This window comes from Tiliqua scincoides, chromosome 9 (genome assembly GCF_035046505.1).
Source record: "Tiliqua scincoides isolate rTilSci1 chromosome 9, rTilSci1.hap2, whole genome shotgun sequence".
Taxonomy (NCBI): Eukaryota; Metazoa; Chordata; class Lepidosauria; order Squamata; family Scincidae; genus Tiliqua; species Tiliqua scincoides.
Window position 1 is genome coordinate 44,820,788 of NC_089829.1, and position 20,652 is coordinate 44,841,439.

General features: G+C 44.9%; 1 protein-coding gene and 1 pseudogene across 1 annotated transcript in view; one reads left to right on the plus strand and one right to left on the minus strand.

Moving 5' to 3' along the window:
• The first annotated feature begins 1,130 nt into the window (after positions 1-1,130).
• Positions 1,131-20,652, plus strand: part of LOC136660669 (lupus La protein homolog) — a 28,283-nt gene continuing 8,761 nt past the window's right edge. Inside the window, exons 1-8 of the mRNA XM_066637976.1 lie at positions 1,131-1,193; positions 6,239-6,342; positions 10,423-10,597; positions 11,999-12,106; positions 12,191-12,291; positions 15,467-15,532; positions 15,625-15,652; positions 18,556-18,693. Of these exons, the coding sequence (XP_066494073.1) occupies positions 1,131-1,193; positions 6,239-6,342; positions 10,423-10,597; positions 11,999-12,106; positions 12,191-12,291; positions 15,467-15,532; positions 15,625-15,652; positions 18,556-18,693 (783 nt within the window). The remainder of the gene's footprint in view (positions 1,194-6,238; positions 6,343-10,422; positions 10,598-11,998; positions 12,107-12,190; positions 12,292-15,466; positions 15,533-15,624; positions 15,653-18,555; positions 18,694-20,652) is intronic.
• Positions 11,663-11,782, minus strand: LOC136660993 (5S ribosomal RNA; annotated as a pseudogene).

Below are 20,652 nucleotides of genomic sequence, written 5' to 3' on the forward strand. Positions count from 1 at the left end.
CACCCTTTACTGGGAATGGGCCCCATTGAAGACTATCTGACTTACTTCCAAGTAGGCATGCCTAGGATTGCATTGTCAGTAAAATCTTGGGAAAGATGCTGATTTTTGTTTTGGCTGCCCAGGTAAACAGAGGAACAACAAGGTCTCAAAAGGGATGGAGAAGCTTCATATTGCAGGTGGTGCAGGATAGGATTTCTGAACAATTTCCAGCAAAAACTCAATGCAGCTCTTTAGCAGGGTGGAAATTCCGAACAGATCAGAGATTGTGGCTCCAGATGAACATTGTCTGATGAGAATATTTGCTGATGAACTCCAAACCAAAAGTTCAGGGCATTTTTGTCCAGTTCAGGCGTTCAGCACATGAGAAAAAGAGCCATGTTGGACCACATGGAGGAGTGTTTGAGTGGCAACTGATGGGTCTTCCTTTAAAAGTACTAATGATACATGATAGCAGTGAGGAGTGTTCAGTTAACTGGTTTATTCTGGCAGAGGTTTTCACTGAGCACTGTTGTCTGCATTGCAAGCATTCCCTGGGTGTAACATACAGGAAATGATGTTTTTGTTGTTGTTTTTTTTGCAGTTGCTTCCAGTTAAAGTGAGGTCAGGCTGATATCATCAATACCGCAGTACAGCCCTTGTCATCCAGAGATGTCATGTGGTGTTAGTTACTCTTATTTTGTATTCCTAAAACAGGGTCCAACTGACAAATGAGTTGGCTGTGTCACTTTTATTTGTGAACTAATTGTTGCCACACAACAGGATATTGTACCTGAATCTAAGGTGTACAGCTCAGGCAGAGGAAAGGTATGATATAAATCTTTTAAATAAAGGAGGGGTAAGAGAATGGGGGAGGGGAGGCATTGGTTATAGTGTTGAATGAGAAGTATTTCATGATTAATGTAGTGTTCCCAAAATCAAGGAACACGGCAAATGTGCATGGATTGGTTACAAAGTAGAGGTCTGTGCATCTTTCTAATGAATGTGATCTGGAATTATAAATGGTGTGGTGGTTCTACCTCTAGCTTAAAAGAATAATGTTCAATAGCTCAGCACTGCAACCAATATCTGCATTAAAAGTGGGTTTAAACCTGTAGTAGTAGTAAATGCTGCTGTAATTACAGTTGATGAAGATGGATAAAAACGGAAATGATAATGTATCAGACTTGGAAAGGAAGGTCTGTCAGCAGATTGAGGTAGGATCACTTGTGGAATGTGCAGCAGTCTGCCTATCAATAATGTAGAATCTAGATTAAAATTTTTGTATCCTTACCTTTTGGAGTACTTAAAAGTTTTTCCTGCTTCTGTGTGTATTTCTGTAAGAGGTGTTTATATATGCTAGCTGAACAAATGTGTTTTATTTATTACAAATTCTGCTAAATGCGGTCCTCCCCCAGGCTTCAAGATACTTCAAGTACTCCTTGTGAGTTCCATAATAGTGAAGCTACATCTCTTTTTGAATTGCCATGTTTCCTGCTCATTTGACAAGCCTCTGTTTTTTAAAAAAGAAATAGAAAGCTTTTGTAACTGAGCACCATTGTATGGTAATAGAAAATCTTGTTTTTCCACTTGTATGTAAAATTTGTAGTGGGAAACCCTGGCCTCTGAGCGGCCCGCTTGGAGGCAGGCTGTGCAGCATGACCTTTCCCAGTTTGAAGAGACACTTGCCCAACAGTCTGAGGCAAAGAGGCAAAGAAGGAAGGCCCATAGCCAGGGAGACAGACTGCACTTGCTCCTGGTGTGGAAGGGATTGTCACTCCCGAATCGGCCTTTTCAGCCACACTAGACGGTGTTCCAGAACCACCTTTCAGAGTGCGATACCAGAGTCTTTCGAGACTGAAGGTTGCCAACTAAATTGGACACAAATGCTTTGATTGGCTATAGGAATGAAAACTGACAACTTGATGTGTGAAGCAGCAGATTGTTACCTTTTGGGCACTGTTGAGGGGCAGATGCTCTGGGGGTGCCTCCACCAGCCTCAGTCCCTCCCTGCCCATTTGTCCTTTTCTTAAAGGAGAAGCAGCAAAATGCTTATAGGCCCTCTAGGCACCCCCTCCTCTCCTCCAGCCTTGACCAATCCCAGGATGCCCAAGCAAGGCTTCCTGTTGCCCCAGGGCTATGGTTGAAATGGGAAATGTAGTCCTTGGGTCAAGGTGGCACATGGAGAGATGGGTTGTGTGAGGTGGATGGGGGAGGGAGGCTGTATAGAAGGGAGGCTTGGGGGAGGATTGTTCAGCAGGACTCTCCACTGGCTGAGTGTCAGCCAAACAGCTGACCTGCTACTGCAGCCCTGCCCCCCAGCCAATTTCTATCTACTCAGAAGTAAGTCCCATTGTGTTCAATGGCTCTTACTCCCAGGTAACTACATACAGCTGAGGTATTCAATCAGTGCATGGGGCCTCCCTAGGGAGGTGTGGCATGTGGGGGAGAGAGGTGGCTGTGGCTGCTCCTGCTGCCTCTCTGTGGCTGTGGGGGAGGTGGGAGAGAAGGCTGGCTGGCTGGTTGGAGGTGCTGCATCTCATCAGCACAGGGCATGCTCCTGGCAGGCTTCAAACTGGGAGGGAAGAGTAAGTACAGGCAGGGCAGCGCTTTCCTCTGCTTGGGAAGGTGGGAGCCCAGCCTGCTCTTAGTGGGGAGGGGTGTCCAAATGCCACACCTCATGAGGAGTTAAGTCAGAGGTTAAAAGAGAAGATGTTTCAGACCTCATTGATAAATTAAAGATCAATAAGTCACCGGGCCCTGATGGCATCCACCCAAGAGTTATTAAGGAATTGAAGAATGAAGTTGCAGACCTCTTGACTAAGGTATGCAACTTGTCCCTCAAAACGGCCACGGTGCCAGAAGATTGGAGGATAGCAAATGTCACGCCTATTTTTAAAAAGGGAAAGAGGGGGGACCCGGGAAACTATAGGCCGGTCAGCCTAACATCCATACCGGGTAAGATGGTGGAATGCCTCATCAAAGATAGAATCTCAAAACACATAGACGAACAGGCCTTGCTGAGGGAGAGTCAGCATGGCTTCTGTAAGGGTAAGTCTTGCCTCACCAACCTTATAGAATTCTTTGAAAAGGTCAACAGGCATGTGGATGCGGGAGAACCCGTGGACATTATATATCTGGACTTTCAGAAGGCGTTTGACACGGTCCCTCACCAAAGGCTACTGAAAAAACTCCACAGTCAGGGAATTAGAGGACAGGTCCTCTCATGGATTGAGAACTGGTTGGAGGCCAGGAAGCAGAGAGTGGGTGTCAATGGGCAATTTTCACAATGGAGAGAGGTGAAAAGCGGTGTGCCCCAAGGATCTGTCTTGGGACCGGTGCTTTTCAACCTCTTCATAAATGACCTGGAGACAGGGTTGAGCAGTGAAGTGGCTAAGTTTGCAGACGACACCAAACTTTTCCGAGTGGTAAAGACCAGAAGTGATTGTGAGGAGCTCCAGAAGGATCTCTCCAGACTGGCAGAATGGGCAGCAAAATGGCAGATGCGCTTCAATGTCAGTAAGTGTAAAGTCATGCACACTGGGGCAAAAAATCAAAACTTTAGATATAGGCTGATGGGTTCTGAGCTGTCTGTGGCAGATCAGGAGAGAGATCTTGGGGTGATGGTGGACAGGTCGATGAAAGTGTCGACCCAATGTGCGGCAGCAGTGAAGAAGGCCAATTCTATGCTTGGGATCATTAGGAAGGGTATTGAGAACAAAACAGCTAGTATTGTAATGCCGTTGTACAAATCTATGGTAAGGCCACACCTGGAGTATTGTGTCCAGTTCTGGTTGCCGCATCTCAAAAAAGCCATAGTGGAAATGGAAAAGGTGCAAAAGAGAGCGACTAAGATGATTACGGGGCTGGGGCACCTTCCTTATGAGGAAAGGCTACGGCGTTTGGTGCTCTTCAGCCTAGAAAAGAGGCGCCTCAGGGGGCACATAATTGAGACATACAAAATTATGCGGGGGATGGACAGAGTGGATAGGGAGATGCTCTTTCCACTCTCACATAACATCAGAACCAGGGGACATCCACTAAAATTGAGTGTTGGGAGAGTTAGAACAGACAAAAGAAAATATTTCTTTACTCAGCGTGTGGTCGGTCTGTGGAACTCCTTGCCACAGGATGTGGTGATGGCGTCTAGCCTGGACGCCTTTAAAAGGGGATTGGACAAGTTTCTGGAGGAAAAATCCATCACCGGTTACAAGCCGTGATGTGTATGTGCAACCTCCTGATTTTAGAAATGGTCTATGTCAGAATGCCAGATGCAAGGGAGGGCACCTGGATGCTGGTTTCTTATCTAGTGTGCTCCCTGGGGCATTTGGTGGGCCACTGTGAGATGCAGGAAGCTGGACTAGATGGGCCTATGGCCTGATCCAGTGGGGCTGTTCTTATGTTCTCCATCTTGCCTGGGGGGAATAGGGGTAGCAGCTGCATGTTGGGGTGTATGTGTGTGAGCATCCCCCATCTACTTTGGAGGTGAGTTGTCATCTTGATCTGTGTGGCTGCAATCCTATCCACACTTTCCTGGGAGTAAGCCCCATTGACTAAAATCCTAACCAGGTCTACTCAGAAGTAAGTCCTATTTTGTTCAATGGAGCTTACTCTCAGTTAAGTGTGGTTAGGATTGCAGCCTCAGAGTGCTGGCAGCTGCTGTTCTTTTGTTTCCAGTGTATAATTATAACACTTGTATTATAACAAGTTATAACACTTGTATTATAACAAGTTATAACACTTGTATTATAACAAGTTATAACACTTGTATTATAACAAGTTATAACACTTGTATTATAACAAGTTATAACACTTGTATTATAACAAGTTATAACACTTGTATTATAACAAGTTATAACACTTGTATTATAACAAGTTATAACACTTGTATTATAACAAGTTATAACACTTGTATTATAACAAGTTATAACACTTGAAGAGACACTTGGCCAACAGTCTGAGGCAAAGAGGCAAAGAAGGAAGGCCCATAGCCAGGGAGACAGACCAGGGACAGACTGCACTTGCTCCCAGTGTGGAAGGGATTGTCACTCCCAAATTGGCCTTTTCAGCCACTCTAGATGCTGTGCCAGAACCACCATTCAGTGCGCGATACCAGAGTCTTTCGAGATTGAAGGTTGCCAACATAAGATAATTATAACACCTTCATCCCCATTTTGGGGGTAACTGAGGTGAGGTGTTGTAATGGGGAGCTGTGGCCATTGGCCATGAGGATCAGGGGAGCTGCAGGCCAGAAAAGTTTGAGAACCACTGATGGGGATTGCAGTCTGAAAGTCAGATCCTTCCATTAAGAACTTTTTCTTCCCTCTAGAAGTGTGCATCCTCTGGAAGGAGGGGCTTGGGGGTCTTAGCTGTCTGGAAAGGAGCCCACCCCAGGCAAAGCCTGGATGAGGAGGGTTGGTTAGTCTGGGGTGACTTTTTGAAAAATCCCTGACACAGTGGAAAGCTGTTAGGCACCCTCCCCCAGTTACTTAGTTGGCAACCTTCAGTCTCGAAAGACTCTGGTATCGCGCTCTGAAAGGTGGTTCTGGAACAGCATCTAGTGTGGCTGAAAAGGCCGATTCGGGAGTGACAATCCCTTCCACACTGGGAGCAAGTGTAGTCTGTCCCTGGTCTGTCTCCCTGGCTATGGGCCTTCCTTCTTTGCCTCTTTGCCTCAGACTGTCAAACTGGGAAAGGCCATGCTGCACAGCCTGCCTCCAAGCGGGCCGCTCAGAGGCCAGGGTTTCCCACCTGTTGAGGTCCAAGATGTGCCAAGATTGTAAAATATTCACGACCCTGTGACAACTTAGGGCCCAATTCTATCCAGTTTTCCAGTGCCAGTGCAGCTATGCCAGTGGGGCATGCACTTCATCCTGTGGTGGGGAGGCAGACACAAAGGCCCCCTCAAGGTATGGGAACATTTATGCACTGGTGCTGGAAAGTTGGATAGGATTGGGCCCTAAGGCTACAATCCTAACCTCACTTTCCTGGGAGTAGGACCAATTGAACACAATAGGACTTACTTCTGAGTAGACTTGCTTAGGATTGTGCCCTAACAAATTAATGTGGCACAAGTTTTTAAGCTAAAGTTATTTCATCTACCATTTTTACATTGCTATCTTCTGTAATACAATAATAATAATAAATTTATTTAATTAATTAATTAAATGGGGGGCGCCAAAATGTTAGCTTGCCCCAGGTGACAGATGGGCTAGATATGCCACTCCTTCTGGGTTTCATTTATGTTGCGCTTATTTTCCAGTACTATTTTGGTGATTACAACTTACCTCGGGATAAGTTTCTACAGGACGTAATCAAAAAGGATGATGGCTGGGTTACTTTGAAAACAATAATCACCTTCAACAGGTAAATCTGAAGGTGCTTATGTGCCTATCAAGACTAGGAAAAGTCAAAGCTTGTTCAGTATTGTAACATGTTTGTCTTCCAGGGTAGACTGATTTTTAAATTGTCAAGAAAATGGGCCAATTTAAATTAAAATGGACACTAGTGTTAAAGTATTTATTATTTAGAATATTTATATACCCAGGTCCAACAAGGTCAGTTGCCTCATTTCCTGTAGGGGTTTCCTGAGTGAAAAATTCCTCTTGCTGCTGCTGTTACAAAAACCAGGATGAGATTTTGAGAGAGGGAGAAAGGAGTCCATGTATTCCTGCAGAAGCCTTGTCAGAGGGAAAGAACATCATTCCCCCCTCCCCACTGCCAGAGAACTTCAAAAATGAAAGGAGGAGGAGCTTCTCTGCCTCCTACTATTTTTGCACCATGTGAGTGTGCACACAAGCTCCTATGTGCCAAGACACATGGCTGTGCTTACCAGAACAATTCCCTCTCCTTGCTTTTGTTGTCTCAACTGGGACAGCATATCAGCAGGTAGTCTGCTTCCAGAATGTGCAAGTAGGCTTAATGCTTTGTTTCTTTTTTCCCTTTCACCCTGGTGATGCCAGGCAATCCTAAATACTCCCCCTTACACATTTTCATTCCAGATAAACAGACCAAAGAAAACACTCAAAAGCTAATCAAGTGGGTAAAATGCACTCATAGAAAAGCAAGCTTAACTGAGTGGCAAGATTCTTCTTTTGAATGAGATCCTGTGAACTTCCCTGCATTGCTGCTTGATAACTGGGTGGTGTGCAGCAATGGTCCCCACCTGAGAAAGTGGGGAAAGCCCAAGATTCTGCACCAACTCTCTGTGTTGCCTTTGCAAGGCTGATTGGAGGTTCCCCTACTTTGAAAAACCAAGCAGCTTTGAAGGGCTGGGATGACATACAAACCTGAAGTGGAGTTCTTTTGGAGAGGGACAGATTATACCCCACTCCCTTTTTAGCCCTGATAATGAGAGATTCTTATTGGACTCTGCTGTGGTACAAACAATAGGCTATGTCTTTGTGAGTGCAAAAATGGAAAAAACCTGTATGGCAAAAAGTTGGAGAAGAAAGCAGTATTTTAACTGTCAGGAGATTCTGGGTGACAGATGCAGGAAGTCCAGATTTTATTGTGCAGAGACTCAGGCTTATGGAAGAGCCTTGCCAGTTGTTCTACACACTGCCTTTGAAGCTGCAACTGGCTTTAAAGGAAAGGGGAGGGGGTGCTTTATTATTATTATTATTATTATTATTAACAGTATTCATATACTGCTTTTCAACACATGCATCCCTGAAAAAAATTAGCATTTTGCCCCCCTCCAGGAGAGTCAGTGGCTCTAAGTCCTTAACTCTGTTAGCAGTAGCAGGCTGCACTTGCTCAGTGGAAAGGGAAAAGTACTCTTCATGCTCAGACATTAATGATCCTGCTGGAATGAATCCTAAATTATTTGACCGTGTGTAGGGTGGGGTGAGGTTGTGCTTTGGGATGTGTGAGAGAAGTGATGACATTGGAAGGTGTTTGGGAGGCAGTTTAGAGAACATGCCTGGAGTGTTGGGGCACATATAAATGCTTGGTTACTCTGGTATCCTGCCGCATCCCACAGGATCAGAGAGCTCATGCAGGTGGGTGCTTAGCTCTGATGCTGTTAGCATGACTGTGGGGGATGAAAGGAATTGGCTGGCTAGCTGATTGGGAGGAGAAGAAGCTGCAAGAGATGGGAAGCCTCAAAGGTAGCTGATGGGGGAGAAGGGAGGCAAAGTTGGAAGTGGAAAGCAGACAGAGTGGAAGAGCTGTGAGGAGGAGGAAAGAGATGCATGAAAAGGTAAGCCAGAGTAAGGCATGGGAAAGGGAGCTAGGTGTCCTGCCAAGCTCCCTGTTCTGAGCTTTGCCTAGAGATCCTATGCCCACTTTAATGCTAATTAGTTCCCCCGCTTGACTACAGCTAGGTCTGCCTGTATCAGCAGGAAGGAGACCAGTAGGTGGCAAGGCTGCAGGGTTGCAGCTCTCCAAGCAGCAGTCCTTTTGGGATACAGCAGCACCACCACCTCAGTTCTCCACCACTCAGCAGTCTCTGTTAGGTTAGTCTGTAGGTCAGTGCACCAGTTCGCAGTTCATCCTCCAGTCCATCAGAGTGCCAGTTCATTGTTCACTTGCTAGTCTGTGAATCAGTGTGCCAGAAAGTCAGTCCAATAGGTAGAGTGTGAGTCAATCCGTAAGTCCACAAGCCAGTAGTTTGGTTTAGCCAAAAAGTTGGTCCGGTTTGCCCACAAGTCACCTCTCCCTCCTCCACTCTCACTCCAACTACAACCCACCAACTCTCTCTGCATCAGGTGTTCCTTATATCCTGTAATGGCCTGACTGCCCCTAGTGGCTGCAGCTGTGCAGCACACCCTCTGCTCAAAGTCTAGGCTTTAACCCTTAAAGGGGCCACTGCTGACACCACATGCTCTGATCTTCCGTGATTCTAATACACTAGGAAAGGGGGAAGATGAAAAAGAGAGAGAAAGTGGAGAAGAAACAGACTGAAAAAGTCTAAAAGAGGAGCCAGAGACTTAGGAAGGGGACTGAGAAGAAGACGACCCAGGGCCAAGGTGACTCCCAGCTGCAGAGCCTCTTCCAGGGGCAGAGACCTATGGGCTCTATTGGCTAGGGCCCACTCCCCACAAGGCAGTCCTCCCGTCTTGTTCATCCACCTTGGCCAGGGTTCCTTGCTGGTCTCGACCTTTCCTGCTAAATCACCCCAACCCATTGGTGTGGTGAAGCAGCCTCTAATTAAACCAGGTACTGTCCCCTTTTTAAGCTAATGAAGAGACAAAGAGCAGGGCCCAGACTACTTGACATGAGGTGTTCTTGCTGGTATGTAGAAATAAAACCCTTCCTTCAGTGTATTGTGGTCTCTCGTGTTCTAACAACTGTGAGAGAACCCTGAGCTAAGAGGCTACTTGTCGACCCTTCTATAGACCACTTCTCAAAAAAAAAAAATTGCAATCTCCATAGCAACGGGATAAGATTGAGTCCCATTACAACAGGAAACCAGCTTTAAAAAAGATAAAAGATAGGTTTGGGAAGTACAATGTGCTGTTGTCCTGCTTATCATGAGAGCCACCACTAAAAGGTGCCTATATTTCCTTTCACAGGGTATTTATTAAACAACCAGGCATACTAAATGGTTGCTATAACAACCAAACCTGTGTTTGCACCTAAATAGAATCATTATGCCACCCAGGAGAAGAATTCAAAAGTTCCGGTCATAAAGCCTTGTAGAACATACATCTATCTAAGGAAGAAATTGAAATTATGGATTTTTGTTTTGGCTGTCTTTATATACATTTAAGGACACTAACCGAAAACACCAAAGTGAAGATTAAAGTGCCTAGCTCTAGAACTTTCCAGGAGCAAGGGTTACTGGACAAAAACAGTGTCTTTTTTTTTTCTTTATCAAGGAAATGCATCCATGTTTCATAAATAATATAATCTAAAAATCAATATTAATCTAAATATTAATACAGTGGGCCCGCCTTATCCGCAGGCTCGGCATACTCTGATTTGAAGATCTGCAGATGCTGTGGCTGGGGGCCTTAGAAGGCCTCCTGGACGTAACTGGCATTCCCAGTTCGCTGGCATGAAATGGACATGCCTTCCAGTCATGTCTTGGAGGTTTCTGAAGAGGCCAGGAGGCCGCACGCACTGTGTAATTGCAGCACCGTTTACACCTCCCATCAGATTTCATTATCCATGGAATTCGATATCTGTGTGTGTGGGGGGGGGGGTATCCTGGAATAGATCCCCTGAAGATCCCAAGGGCCCACTAATTGCACAATAATAAATACAGCAGTGATGGTGTCATATTTATGTCTGACCTCAAGACACATTTGGGCTCCTAATTGATTTATTTGCACAGAAGAGCAGATTTTAACTCAATATGCTTGATGGTAATGGATTCAGTTTGAAGAGAGTATATATGTCTTGTCTTGATATACATTTGTATTGCATTCAGGTATCCTTTTAAACCAGGTTAAACTTAATGGACAGTTAGTATAACTGAATGCTTTCTTTCTTTCTTAGGTTAAAGTGCCTTACTACAGACTTCAAAGTAATAGTGGAAGCATTAAGGAAATCAAAGACTGGGCTTATGGAAGTCAGCAACGACAAATCCAAAATACGAAGAACTCCAAACAAACCTTTGCCTGCAATAACAAAACAATATAAGAATGAAGTTAAAAGCAGATCTGTGTATATTGTAAGTCAACATGATATTCTAATACAGTAGATTTCAAACTTTTGATCTTGTCTATCAAAGACCCCTTGCACACTTAGGACATACTTAGTTCAGGTGGAGCCAGGCCAGGCTCTATGAACTGAGCATGAATGTCCAGAATGTTACCCAACACTTCCTAGGAGTGCTGAAAGTGGGCAAGCTATCTTTCAGGGTTGAGGGAACTCCTAGGTTCCTAGGAGCACAACTGAAAATATTGTAGTGTCTCCTATAGCAATGAAATGGAAATCTAAGAATTTGACTTGTGTACTTTGTATTTTAAAAAATCCAAAATGTGCACTCTGTTGACATGCCTTGATAAGCAAGTTCTGCTTAATGCTATAATTTGGCTGATTGTGAGAGGAATAAGGAACTGTTTATTACTCTGAAATCTCACACCTCCTTTAGGACATTCTCCATACTCCTTTCACACCTGAGATTTCATCATGTACTGCCTACGTATCTTCAGATGTTTCTCCATAGTTATAAGGACTGAAAACTTGAAAGTAGAGAATCTCAGAGTGGTGACTAGTGACAGCCCAATCCTAACCTGCACTGGAATAGGCAGGTCAGTGGCCTGTGCTATATCTAGTGCAGGTTAGGTGCAGGCTTGAGGTCACCTCGGGGTAAGGGGATATTTTTCACCTTACTGCATGTCGGGTCCTATTTTGCCCTATTGGACTACCTGGTTCTGCACCAGCTATTTACCTCTCCAGGCCTCCTCCCCACTCACTCCACTCCTGGAACGTCCTCCTGTCACCATGTCCCACTCTCTGCACTGCCTGGTGCAAATGTACCCTGTCGGGCTGGCACAGGGTCCAGATCTGGACCAGGGCTGCCCGCTGACTCCTGAGTCGGTGCAAACATGCCTTATAGTGTGTTTGCAACAGTTGGCAGCTGGCACAGGAGGCCTGCACCGACTCAGATGGTTGGCAACCTTCAGTCTCGAAAGACTATGGTATAAGCCTACAGCACCCGGTATTCCCAGGCGGTCTCCCATCCAAGTACTAACCCGGCCTGACCCTGCTTAGCTTCCCAGATCATGGTATAAGCCTACAGCACCCGGTATTCCCAGGCAGTCTCCCATCCAAGTACTAACCAGGCCTGACCCTGCTTAGCTTCCAAGATCAGATGAGATTGGGCATGTACAGGGTAACAGTTGCTGTCACCGACTCAGAGTGCTGTTTGAATTGTGCTGTAACATATTCTGTGCTTATGCAGCATGACCATTGAAATGCAGAATATTCACGAGCACGTTTGGTATTGACTGTGGTGAATAATAGCAGTTTAAATAATCTGAGGGTCCCCAAATCAAGTGATGTGGTGGGTGTGTGTTGAAATATTTCAACTGAATGTGAAATAAGTACCTGAACTGTTACTTTTCAGAAAGGCTTTCCATTAGACTCAAACCTTGATGATATCAAAGGATGGCTAGATAATAAAGGCAAAATCGAAAACATTTTCATGAGGAGAACATTGGAGAAGAGTTTTAAGGTAACCACTTTAAACTGAATTATGCCAGCTATAAATCTTCTGACAACTTTTAACTGATCTAATTAATACTACTTTTTTCCCCAGGGATCTGTATTTACAGTATTTGATAGTGTTGAAGCAGCCAAGAAATTTGTGGACACTCCAAACCAAAAATATGATGTAGCAGAGCTTACTGTGCTTCTCAAGTAAGCGTGATTTTAAACCATGATTGGTGGTGGTCTGAAATGGACTTGAGTCAGGTCAAGACTTGACTCGGAAACAGAGTTGGCAATCACTAAAGGTCTTTGAAGAACTCTGCTAGTCAGCTGATCCATCAAATTGCTATAAGTTTCAGAAGCACAGTACTACTCGAGTTTCCTTCCGCAGACTTATTTTATTCCTTCAAGAAATTCCGGGCACCATGCTTGGTCCCTGCCATCCTATTTGCCCCCCTTTGATCCCTGCAGCCTTCCTACTTTGAAGGGATGGTTGACAACCTTCAGTCTCGAAAGACTATGGTATAAGCCTACAGCACCCAGTAGTCCCAGGGGGTCTCCCATCCAAGTACTAACCAGGCCTGACCCTGCTTAGCTTCCCAGATCAGATGAGATTGGGCATGTGCAGGGTACTGTTCACAATATCAATCAACATTTGATTTTCTCTTAAACCACTTTGTGAACTTTCCATTGAAAAGCGGTATATAAATACTGTTAATAATTATTTTATTTGAAGAATTTATATTCTGCCTTTCTCCCACAATCAATGGGATTCAAGGCTGCTTACAGCATAAAACCAATAATAATAAATTAAAACAATACTAAAAACATAGGAATAAAAACAGTTAAAACACTAAACAGAACAAACAGGTTCACACAATTATTAAAATCTATCTCATTAAAAATCCAGCCCACAATGTCAGTCAAATGCTTTCCTGAATAAAAAGATATTGAGTCCCTGCTGATAGGTCTTGAGAGAGGAAGTCGTTCTTAATTCCAGGGAAAGGGGATTCCATAAATGAGGAGTCACCACCAAAAAGGCTCTATTTCTGGCTGCCATCCCCCTCATCTCTGCTGGTGGTGGCACAGTCAGAAGGGCCTCCCTTTGATGACCTTAGTAGATGGGTAGGATTATATGAACCAATATGGTTGGTTAGGATCAGGAATGGGACCTTAAACCCAACAGGCTTGTGTGTCTCTGTTTACCATTGTGCTGTGTACTTCCTGGTTTCTTTAAACTGTGACTAATGCAAGACCAGGAACTTTAGTTTGACTTTGGTTAACAAAAAAAGGATGTGAAACCAGAGTCTGAAGTTGTTTTGTATTGTGGTTTGTTATGCTGCTGTTTCTGGCTTTGCAGGAGCTGTATAGCCATGGTTTAAAGAAACTGGAATTCCCAGTCAAGCAGACAGGAAAGACAATGGGAGGTGGGAGCACATGGGCTTGTTGGGGTCTCATTTCCACTTCTAACCATTCATCGCTGTATCAGGTAAACTAACCCAGTAACTATCTCAAAGTCAGTTTTACAACTGAATGGGATATTTAAATCTTGGTTTCCCTAACCAAAGTCATACTCTGATTCTGTCTTATCTTTCCCATGGCAACTGTCTTTAACCTTGGCAGCTGAGGCTATCATCAGACTGCAGTAGATGTGCTCACGTATCTCTGTTGGCAGGAACTATGTCTTTGAATGTGCTTCTCTTTAGTCCATTACACCAAGTGCCAGAAAATTAGTCTGGCATTTTTTCTGTTTTCTCTGTTACGGTGTTGCAAGGTCCAAAAAGCAAGACTCAGTAGTCAAGGGTGATGGTTTGCAAGCTTTTATTTCGTTGCTAGCAACGGGCATCTCATGGGACTACTGTCCAAAGCATTGAGAGCAAGTATCAATGTTAACCAGACCTTTTATAACATTCTGGGTTCTTTGTTTGAAGATTCGAACTTCCCATTGGCTGAAGTTTGACATCATAGATGGGGCTATCTCTTAATAGGCTGTAGATAGCCTTAGAGACACTTGTTAGGTGAGCTTCAAGTTACAGGTTTCCAAATAAGGTAAAATTAAAGAATTAAACATATTGAATTACAAAGTTTTCAAGAACCAGCAGGGGATGCTATAACATTATTTTATCCAGGACTGTCCTTCTTGGCAGAACTTCAAACCCATTCCTTGGCATACATTCCCTTCAGACTCTTGGGTTGGCCTTGCTTGAGCCACCTATCTTATCTCTCCTGCATTCCTTCTCCTGTTTATAGCAAAACACTGTGGGGCTGTCTGCCAGCCTCTGCGAGACAAGGTCCTTTAAACTTCCTTTTAACAGTTTTACTCTGTCTGAATTCTATTTGTGACCAGTTACTTTGAGTACATTGGTACTGAGGGATCTATCGTGGTGTATATCCTTGCTAGAAGTGATCTCTTCCCTTTTGTGGCTAGCTAAGACTTCAACCAGCTTCTTGTGATTTTTCATATATTTTAACATAAAACAAGCCAAACTTTCACTGCATCACATTTTCTTTTTAAGAAATCCTTCTCCCATTTACCTTCAAACAAGTTACTCAGACATTACATGCCAGGCAAACTACTTGAAGCAACCCTGCACCAACCCCCTCTAAACATTCATTTCTCCATTTCAATTGCAATTCAAACAAAGACTGATTCTCAAGGATCTTTCCCTGCAGGTGTCTGTGGCCAGCTAGCTAGACGCTATATTAGTTTGCCAAAAAATCTTGCCAACTGGTAAGCCAGCTGCTAAAACTTACTTCTAATTACAATTGTTGCATATATGTGTTTTCTCAGCTTGTGAAATCTTGGCTGGCCGTATACTTCTGCCAAGATGTAGCCTATCTTTGCCTTAGATACAACTCCCTTTTCCACATTCCAAAGTGTAGCACAGCCTTTGAAGCCCAAGGTCTCAGCTTCTGTGAAAACAGCTTCTAAAATGAGTCTTTCAAGCAGCTTTTCTGTGATTTTTAGATGAAAACAGCTTTCACTGTTCTATGTGCCTTTCATGCTCTAGCAGTGTGGTGTTCAAGCTTTTAAGCTTTTTGCCCCAATGGCATATTACCCTGGTTATTCTCTCACCTTCCGTCAACATGACTTGCTCAGTCTGCCTGCCCTCTAACACCAGTTCTGATAAGAGAGTCAATAGTAATGTTTGGTCTGAGGAATGGAGGGTTTAGCTCAGTGGAAAGTAGAGCCTATTCATACTGTATAAGAGCCAGATGGCCAGGTTTAATAAGAGCTAATGTCTGTCTCTTCAAAGACTGTCTGTCAACACTAATTGCTAACTGTCTAGCAGAACTAAGCATGAGCATCGGAGAGTGATTAGCTTAACATTTTACTGTATTCTTGCACTGAAATACTAGTAAATTGATTTAACTAATCGTGCAGGGAAGATTACTTTAAAAAGAAGAATGATGAGAAAAGACAACAAAAAGTGGAAGCCAAGGCCAAACGGTAAGCTTGACCTGAATTCCAAAATTCCTTCTTTAGAATTTTGAGTTTGCCCAAGGTTGCTCTGTAAACTTTATAATCTTTGTTTGTAACAGGGAAGAGAAAGAGAAAGAAGCTGAAATGGTATGTATCCCATATTGTCTTGGCTGAAATCATTGCTGTAGCGCGGGGGTGGCCAACCCAAAGCATGCCCTGTGCCACTTTTTATGTAGAGAATCTTGAATGTGCCACTCCACCTTAATGTTGCTTTTAGCAATTACCACAATAGCTAAATAGAGCCTCCAGGTTCAAGGGCAGCATGTTTCTGAGAGTCAGAAGGTACATAGCAAGAAACATGGGAGTGCTGTTGCCTATTTGGGCCTTTTCAAAGACATTTCACTAACTGCTGATGAGGCCAGAAAGGCGGTCTGCATTGACCCTTGGTCCAACCCAGCAGGAAGTGTTCCAAGGTTCATATAAGATGTGTTCATTGTCCTTTGGCACAGCCCAGCCCAGCCCCTCTCTGCCTGTCCACCTGCTCATCCTCAAAGATGATCTCTGTCGGGTCTCTTTGTGGATGATTTTTCAGAAGATGGTATCTCCATCTGGCTGGGTCACCTGTGCTTTGCTGATCTCATTGGCCATCTCTGTGCTGCCCCACTTGGCCCCCACTGCTTTCTACAGCTCACCCCTTGCCTATTCAGCAGTTCACCAATATCGGCCTTCTGGTAAGCAAGTGACTCGCCAGTTAATGGGATGCAGCTCACTAGCATCCATCCTATTGGCTTTCTCTCCTGTCCATTATTCTTTTCCTGCCCCATTTGTTCTTGGGAATGTTAGTATCTAGAAGATGACATGTTAGACTCTAACCAGAACCTGTTCCCAAAAAGAATGTCAAACTGTTAACTGCTTTTAGAGACTGAAAAAAGATCTCCACAGATCTCCTTATCTGCTCATGATAGGTACTGAACTTAATGTGTGTCAGGGCTTAAACCTAGAACATAGAAAATAAGGATAAATAAAACTTCCCTGAGTCAAGTGCAGAGGGCTTTTTCCTCTCAACTAAAGAGAGGACTCTGTGATCAGAGATTGCTGGCAGTGAGTGGGGAACAACCAACCCTGGATTTAATGTGGTGTTTGAGTTCTTGGTATTTATGTAGCCTTGTTTCCACAACACTGCTTTGCAAGGTTGGGGGAGCAAAATAGGTATGCACTGAGGTTGGGTTTACAAAGCATTTAGCTCTTGGTATTAGATCTGCTACGTATTGACATGTATAAAACATCCTGTCTGGATTACTGTAATATGTTCCACATGAGGGGTTCTGAAGATTGCAGCTGGACTGTTGTCAGGAATTGCATGTTCCCATTACTTGAGCTTCACTGGCTTCTTATCAGTTTCCAGGCCCAGCTCGGCTAATTACTGCCATTAAAGCCCAGCATGGCTTGGAATGGGGATATCTAAAGGAGTGCCTTCTTCACAAGAGCCTTCCTACCTATCACAATCTTCTGTGATGGAAGAAATTGGAGGAATCCTCTAGTTCAGGGTTTCTCAAACTTTGAGGGAGCTTTACTCTCTCAGTAAGTTCTTGCAGGGAAGGGGCTAGGGCAGCGACACAGTGCCCAGGATCGCATCGCTAAGAGGGACAAGGGGGTGCTTGAGACTTACTTGGACAGATGTAGGGCTACAGCAGGCTGCAGGAGGTGTGGGAAGCCCTCCGCAGCGCTCCCCGACTCTTGAAACTGCAATAGAAGCAGGTGCAAAGCACTTCTGTTTCGCAGGAGGTCTCCTGCCTGCCTCCCCTTCCCCTGCCCCCTAAAGGGACGGGGGAAGCCTTATACGAACTGGTGGGTTCTGACCCACCAGTTTGAGAACTGCTGCTCTAGTTGAGATGTTTCTGGTTGAGATGTGTTACTGCCAGATTATAGAATTCCCTACATTGAAATTTGATGTAGATTTTTATCCCGCCTAAGGAGACCCCCACAATGGCTTTGTGCATCAGTTGAAAAGCACAAAGCAAAGACAAAAAACAAACTCCTCTCTTTTCTCTTTGGGCTTCTTCCTCCTCATATGTTGGGGCTCAAGGGAAGCTTTGCCCCTGTACAGCTGGCTGGTGGTCCTTCATCTTGTGGGTGAGGAGGAACCAGAGCCGGGTGACGCCTCCTCACTTCAGTGTTCTTAAGGGACAGGAGCAAGTCCGAAAGCAGGCAGGGAGGCCAGGAGACTGGAGGTCTCAGCCAGTCGGTTGCAGAAGCGCCCTGGCGTTGTCTCTTTAAACTTTGCTTGGAGCTGAGACTGCTTGTGAGGAGGGGGCAGACCCCTTGGGGGGCACACAGTGGCTGCAGTGGAGCAGCAGTAGGAGTGAGGGGGGAAGGAAAGCACAGGGGCTTTAGGAAAGCACAGGTGTGTGAGTGTGAGAGACACCCCAGCAGGAACCACGAGGTGGGGTAGCTTCCACAATGGAGGGCGAATGGGGGGGGGTGACACAATCTGGAAGTAGCTTCCCCAAGCGCCTGGAAACTGCCTGCCAGCTTACCATGTGAGGTAACTGAAGCCCACGCTCAGGCTTATTTCTGGCTGAGAAACAGTTAAAGGGCCTTTTTTTAGCAGCTCCACGTTGGCAGCAGTCCATGTTGAGTCAAATCCATGGATGAAAAATCCACTGATAATTAGGCTCAACCTGTAATTGTAAACAGCTTCAAGAGTTTTCTTTTTTGTGGAAAGGCAGAATTATGTGTAAGGTGCTGGCTACAGTGCTGGAGTATGTTAGAAATATCAAGCGGCCCTAATAGAATACGTGTGGACTAGGCTGGCTTCCAGAAAAGCAGTGGTTTATAGTGTCAGATGGTTGCATCTAGTGGCTAAGAACTGGTGAAGTGGTGCAACAGATCCACAAATACCACAGTGCCCTGGAACTCTTAATTTTGTGGACCCTCTTATACTTAAAGCTCCCGAGTACTTTCATGATTCTCTTCTCACTGAAGTCCAGCTAATCAAGGGTGTCAGCTGTTCTGTCCTAACTGAACCTTTTCTTTTTCTTAAATAAAAGAAATCTTTAGAGAAGAAGGGATGCTTGCTGAAATTCTCTGGAGACTTAGAAGATCAAACTTGCCGAGAAGATCTCCACGCAGTTTTCTCTGACCATTGTGAAATTAAATGGATCAACTTTGTGAGAGGTGCAAAAGAGGTCAGAAATTGGGTAACTGTTCAGTTCTTGAGAAGCTTGTTTTATTTTTCTTATCTGTCTAATGGGTAGAGTTAGGAACTTGCAATGGTTAATCGATGGAAAATTAAGAGTTTGAAAACCTACAAATTTTCCACAGAACAGAGTTTGCATACAATTGCTTGGGGAGCTAGCTGATTGCTGGTGGAGCCATTTCTAGCATATACGTAGATAGCTGCTCTATACCTGTTGGTTACTGGTACTAGTTTATCACTGGTTGGCTGGCTGGGTAGGAGAATTAAAGCTAAATATGTTCTCAAGGTGAAAGGAAGAATAGCAGAAAGGGTAGAATATACATAAGTGGTTATCCACATGCTACTTTCTGTGAATGATACCTGATTTGAAGCCTATTTCAAGCAAAAAAAATGACAAGAGAATGTAAACGGGAACAAAAAGATACAGTGGTGCCTCGCATAACGAAATTCGTTCCGCGAGTCCTTTCGTTATGCGAATTTTTCGTTTTGCAAATCGCGTTTTCCCATTGGAATGCATTGAAATTTAATTAATGCGTTCCTATGGGCAAGAAAAGTCAGAACAAAGTCAAATTTGGTTTACAAAGTGTTTATTAAGTGCTCTTTAAAGGCATGCATACTGTAAAGAGGATTTCAAAAATTTCAAGCACAAAACTTCAACTTTTTAAACATGACACTCTAGGGGACACTTGTACACAAACATTTTAAGGTGACCAAGTCAGGCTGAAGTGTCTCAACCTACAGGACCAGTCTTTTAAGTCAGGAAACTGGAGGCAGACAGAACTGTCTCCACATCACAGCAGCAGTCTTTTACGTTCCCAGAGCTGTGGAGGGTCTCTCTGGGGATGGCACGAACGCTGGTCAACTGGGAAGGCGCAGTAGAGTAGGCAGGGACACTGGCAAACTGGGAACGGTCTCAGGCTGGCTAGCTAGGACAGAAGCAGTTTGCAGTTAGCCAAAGACAACCTGGAGACAGACCCCTCTGTCCCCCAAGTCTCAGCATCACTGCTCTAACAACTTAACAACTTGGACAACTGGGAGAAGGCTTCAAGGCTTGACTTCAAGGCTTCTAGGAGGACGAGGAGGAGGAAGAAGGCAACTGGGCACCACTGGTAGAAGCAGCAGGTTCCTCTTCCACTCTTTGCTTCTTCATGAAGAACCTCTCCATGGTCTGCTGCTTCAGCCGCCTTTTCAGCACCCCTCTGAAAGAGGACATGATCCTTCTATCAAACATGTTCGCAAGGTCATGTGCCAGAGCCTTGTCTGGGTGGTGCTGCTGTGCATAAGTCTGCACGTTTTGCCACTGTTGGCAGATGTCCTTCAGTTCCGTGGAGGACAGCTGTTCCTCACTTCTTCCTCTTCCGAAGAGGCCTGCTCCTGCGTAGCCTCTGCCTGCAGTTCGACCAGCTCCTGGGTGAACAGCTCCCTGTCGTGGTCCTCCACCAGCTCGCAGATGTCCTCCTCTGTGACCTCGAGGCCCATGGTCCTCCCTAAGGAAACAATGTCCTCCAGCACTGTTGACTCTGGTGCAGGCGCAGAAGCATCAGAGTCACTTGTTGCCACAGACTCTGGCCACAGGTTGCGCCAAGCGGAATTCAGATTTCTCTGGCTGATCCTGTCCCAGGCCATGGTGATCATCTTCACGCAGCTGACGATGTCGAAGTGGTCTCTCCAGAATTCACGCAGGGTGAGGTTGGTGCAATCGGTCACCTTGAAGCAGTGCCTGAAAAGCTCCTTGGTATAGAGTTTTTTGAAATTGGAGATGACCTGCTGATCCATTGGCTGGAGTAGTGGGGTGGTGTTAGGCGTCAGGAACATGATGTTTATGAAGCGGAAGTCCTCTAACAAGTCTTCCTCAAGGCCTGGAGGATGAGCAGGAGCATTGTCCATCAGAAGCATGGCCTTCAGCGGCAGGTCGTTGTCCAGCAGGTACTGCTTGACAGCAGGGCCA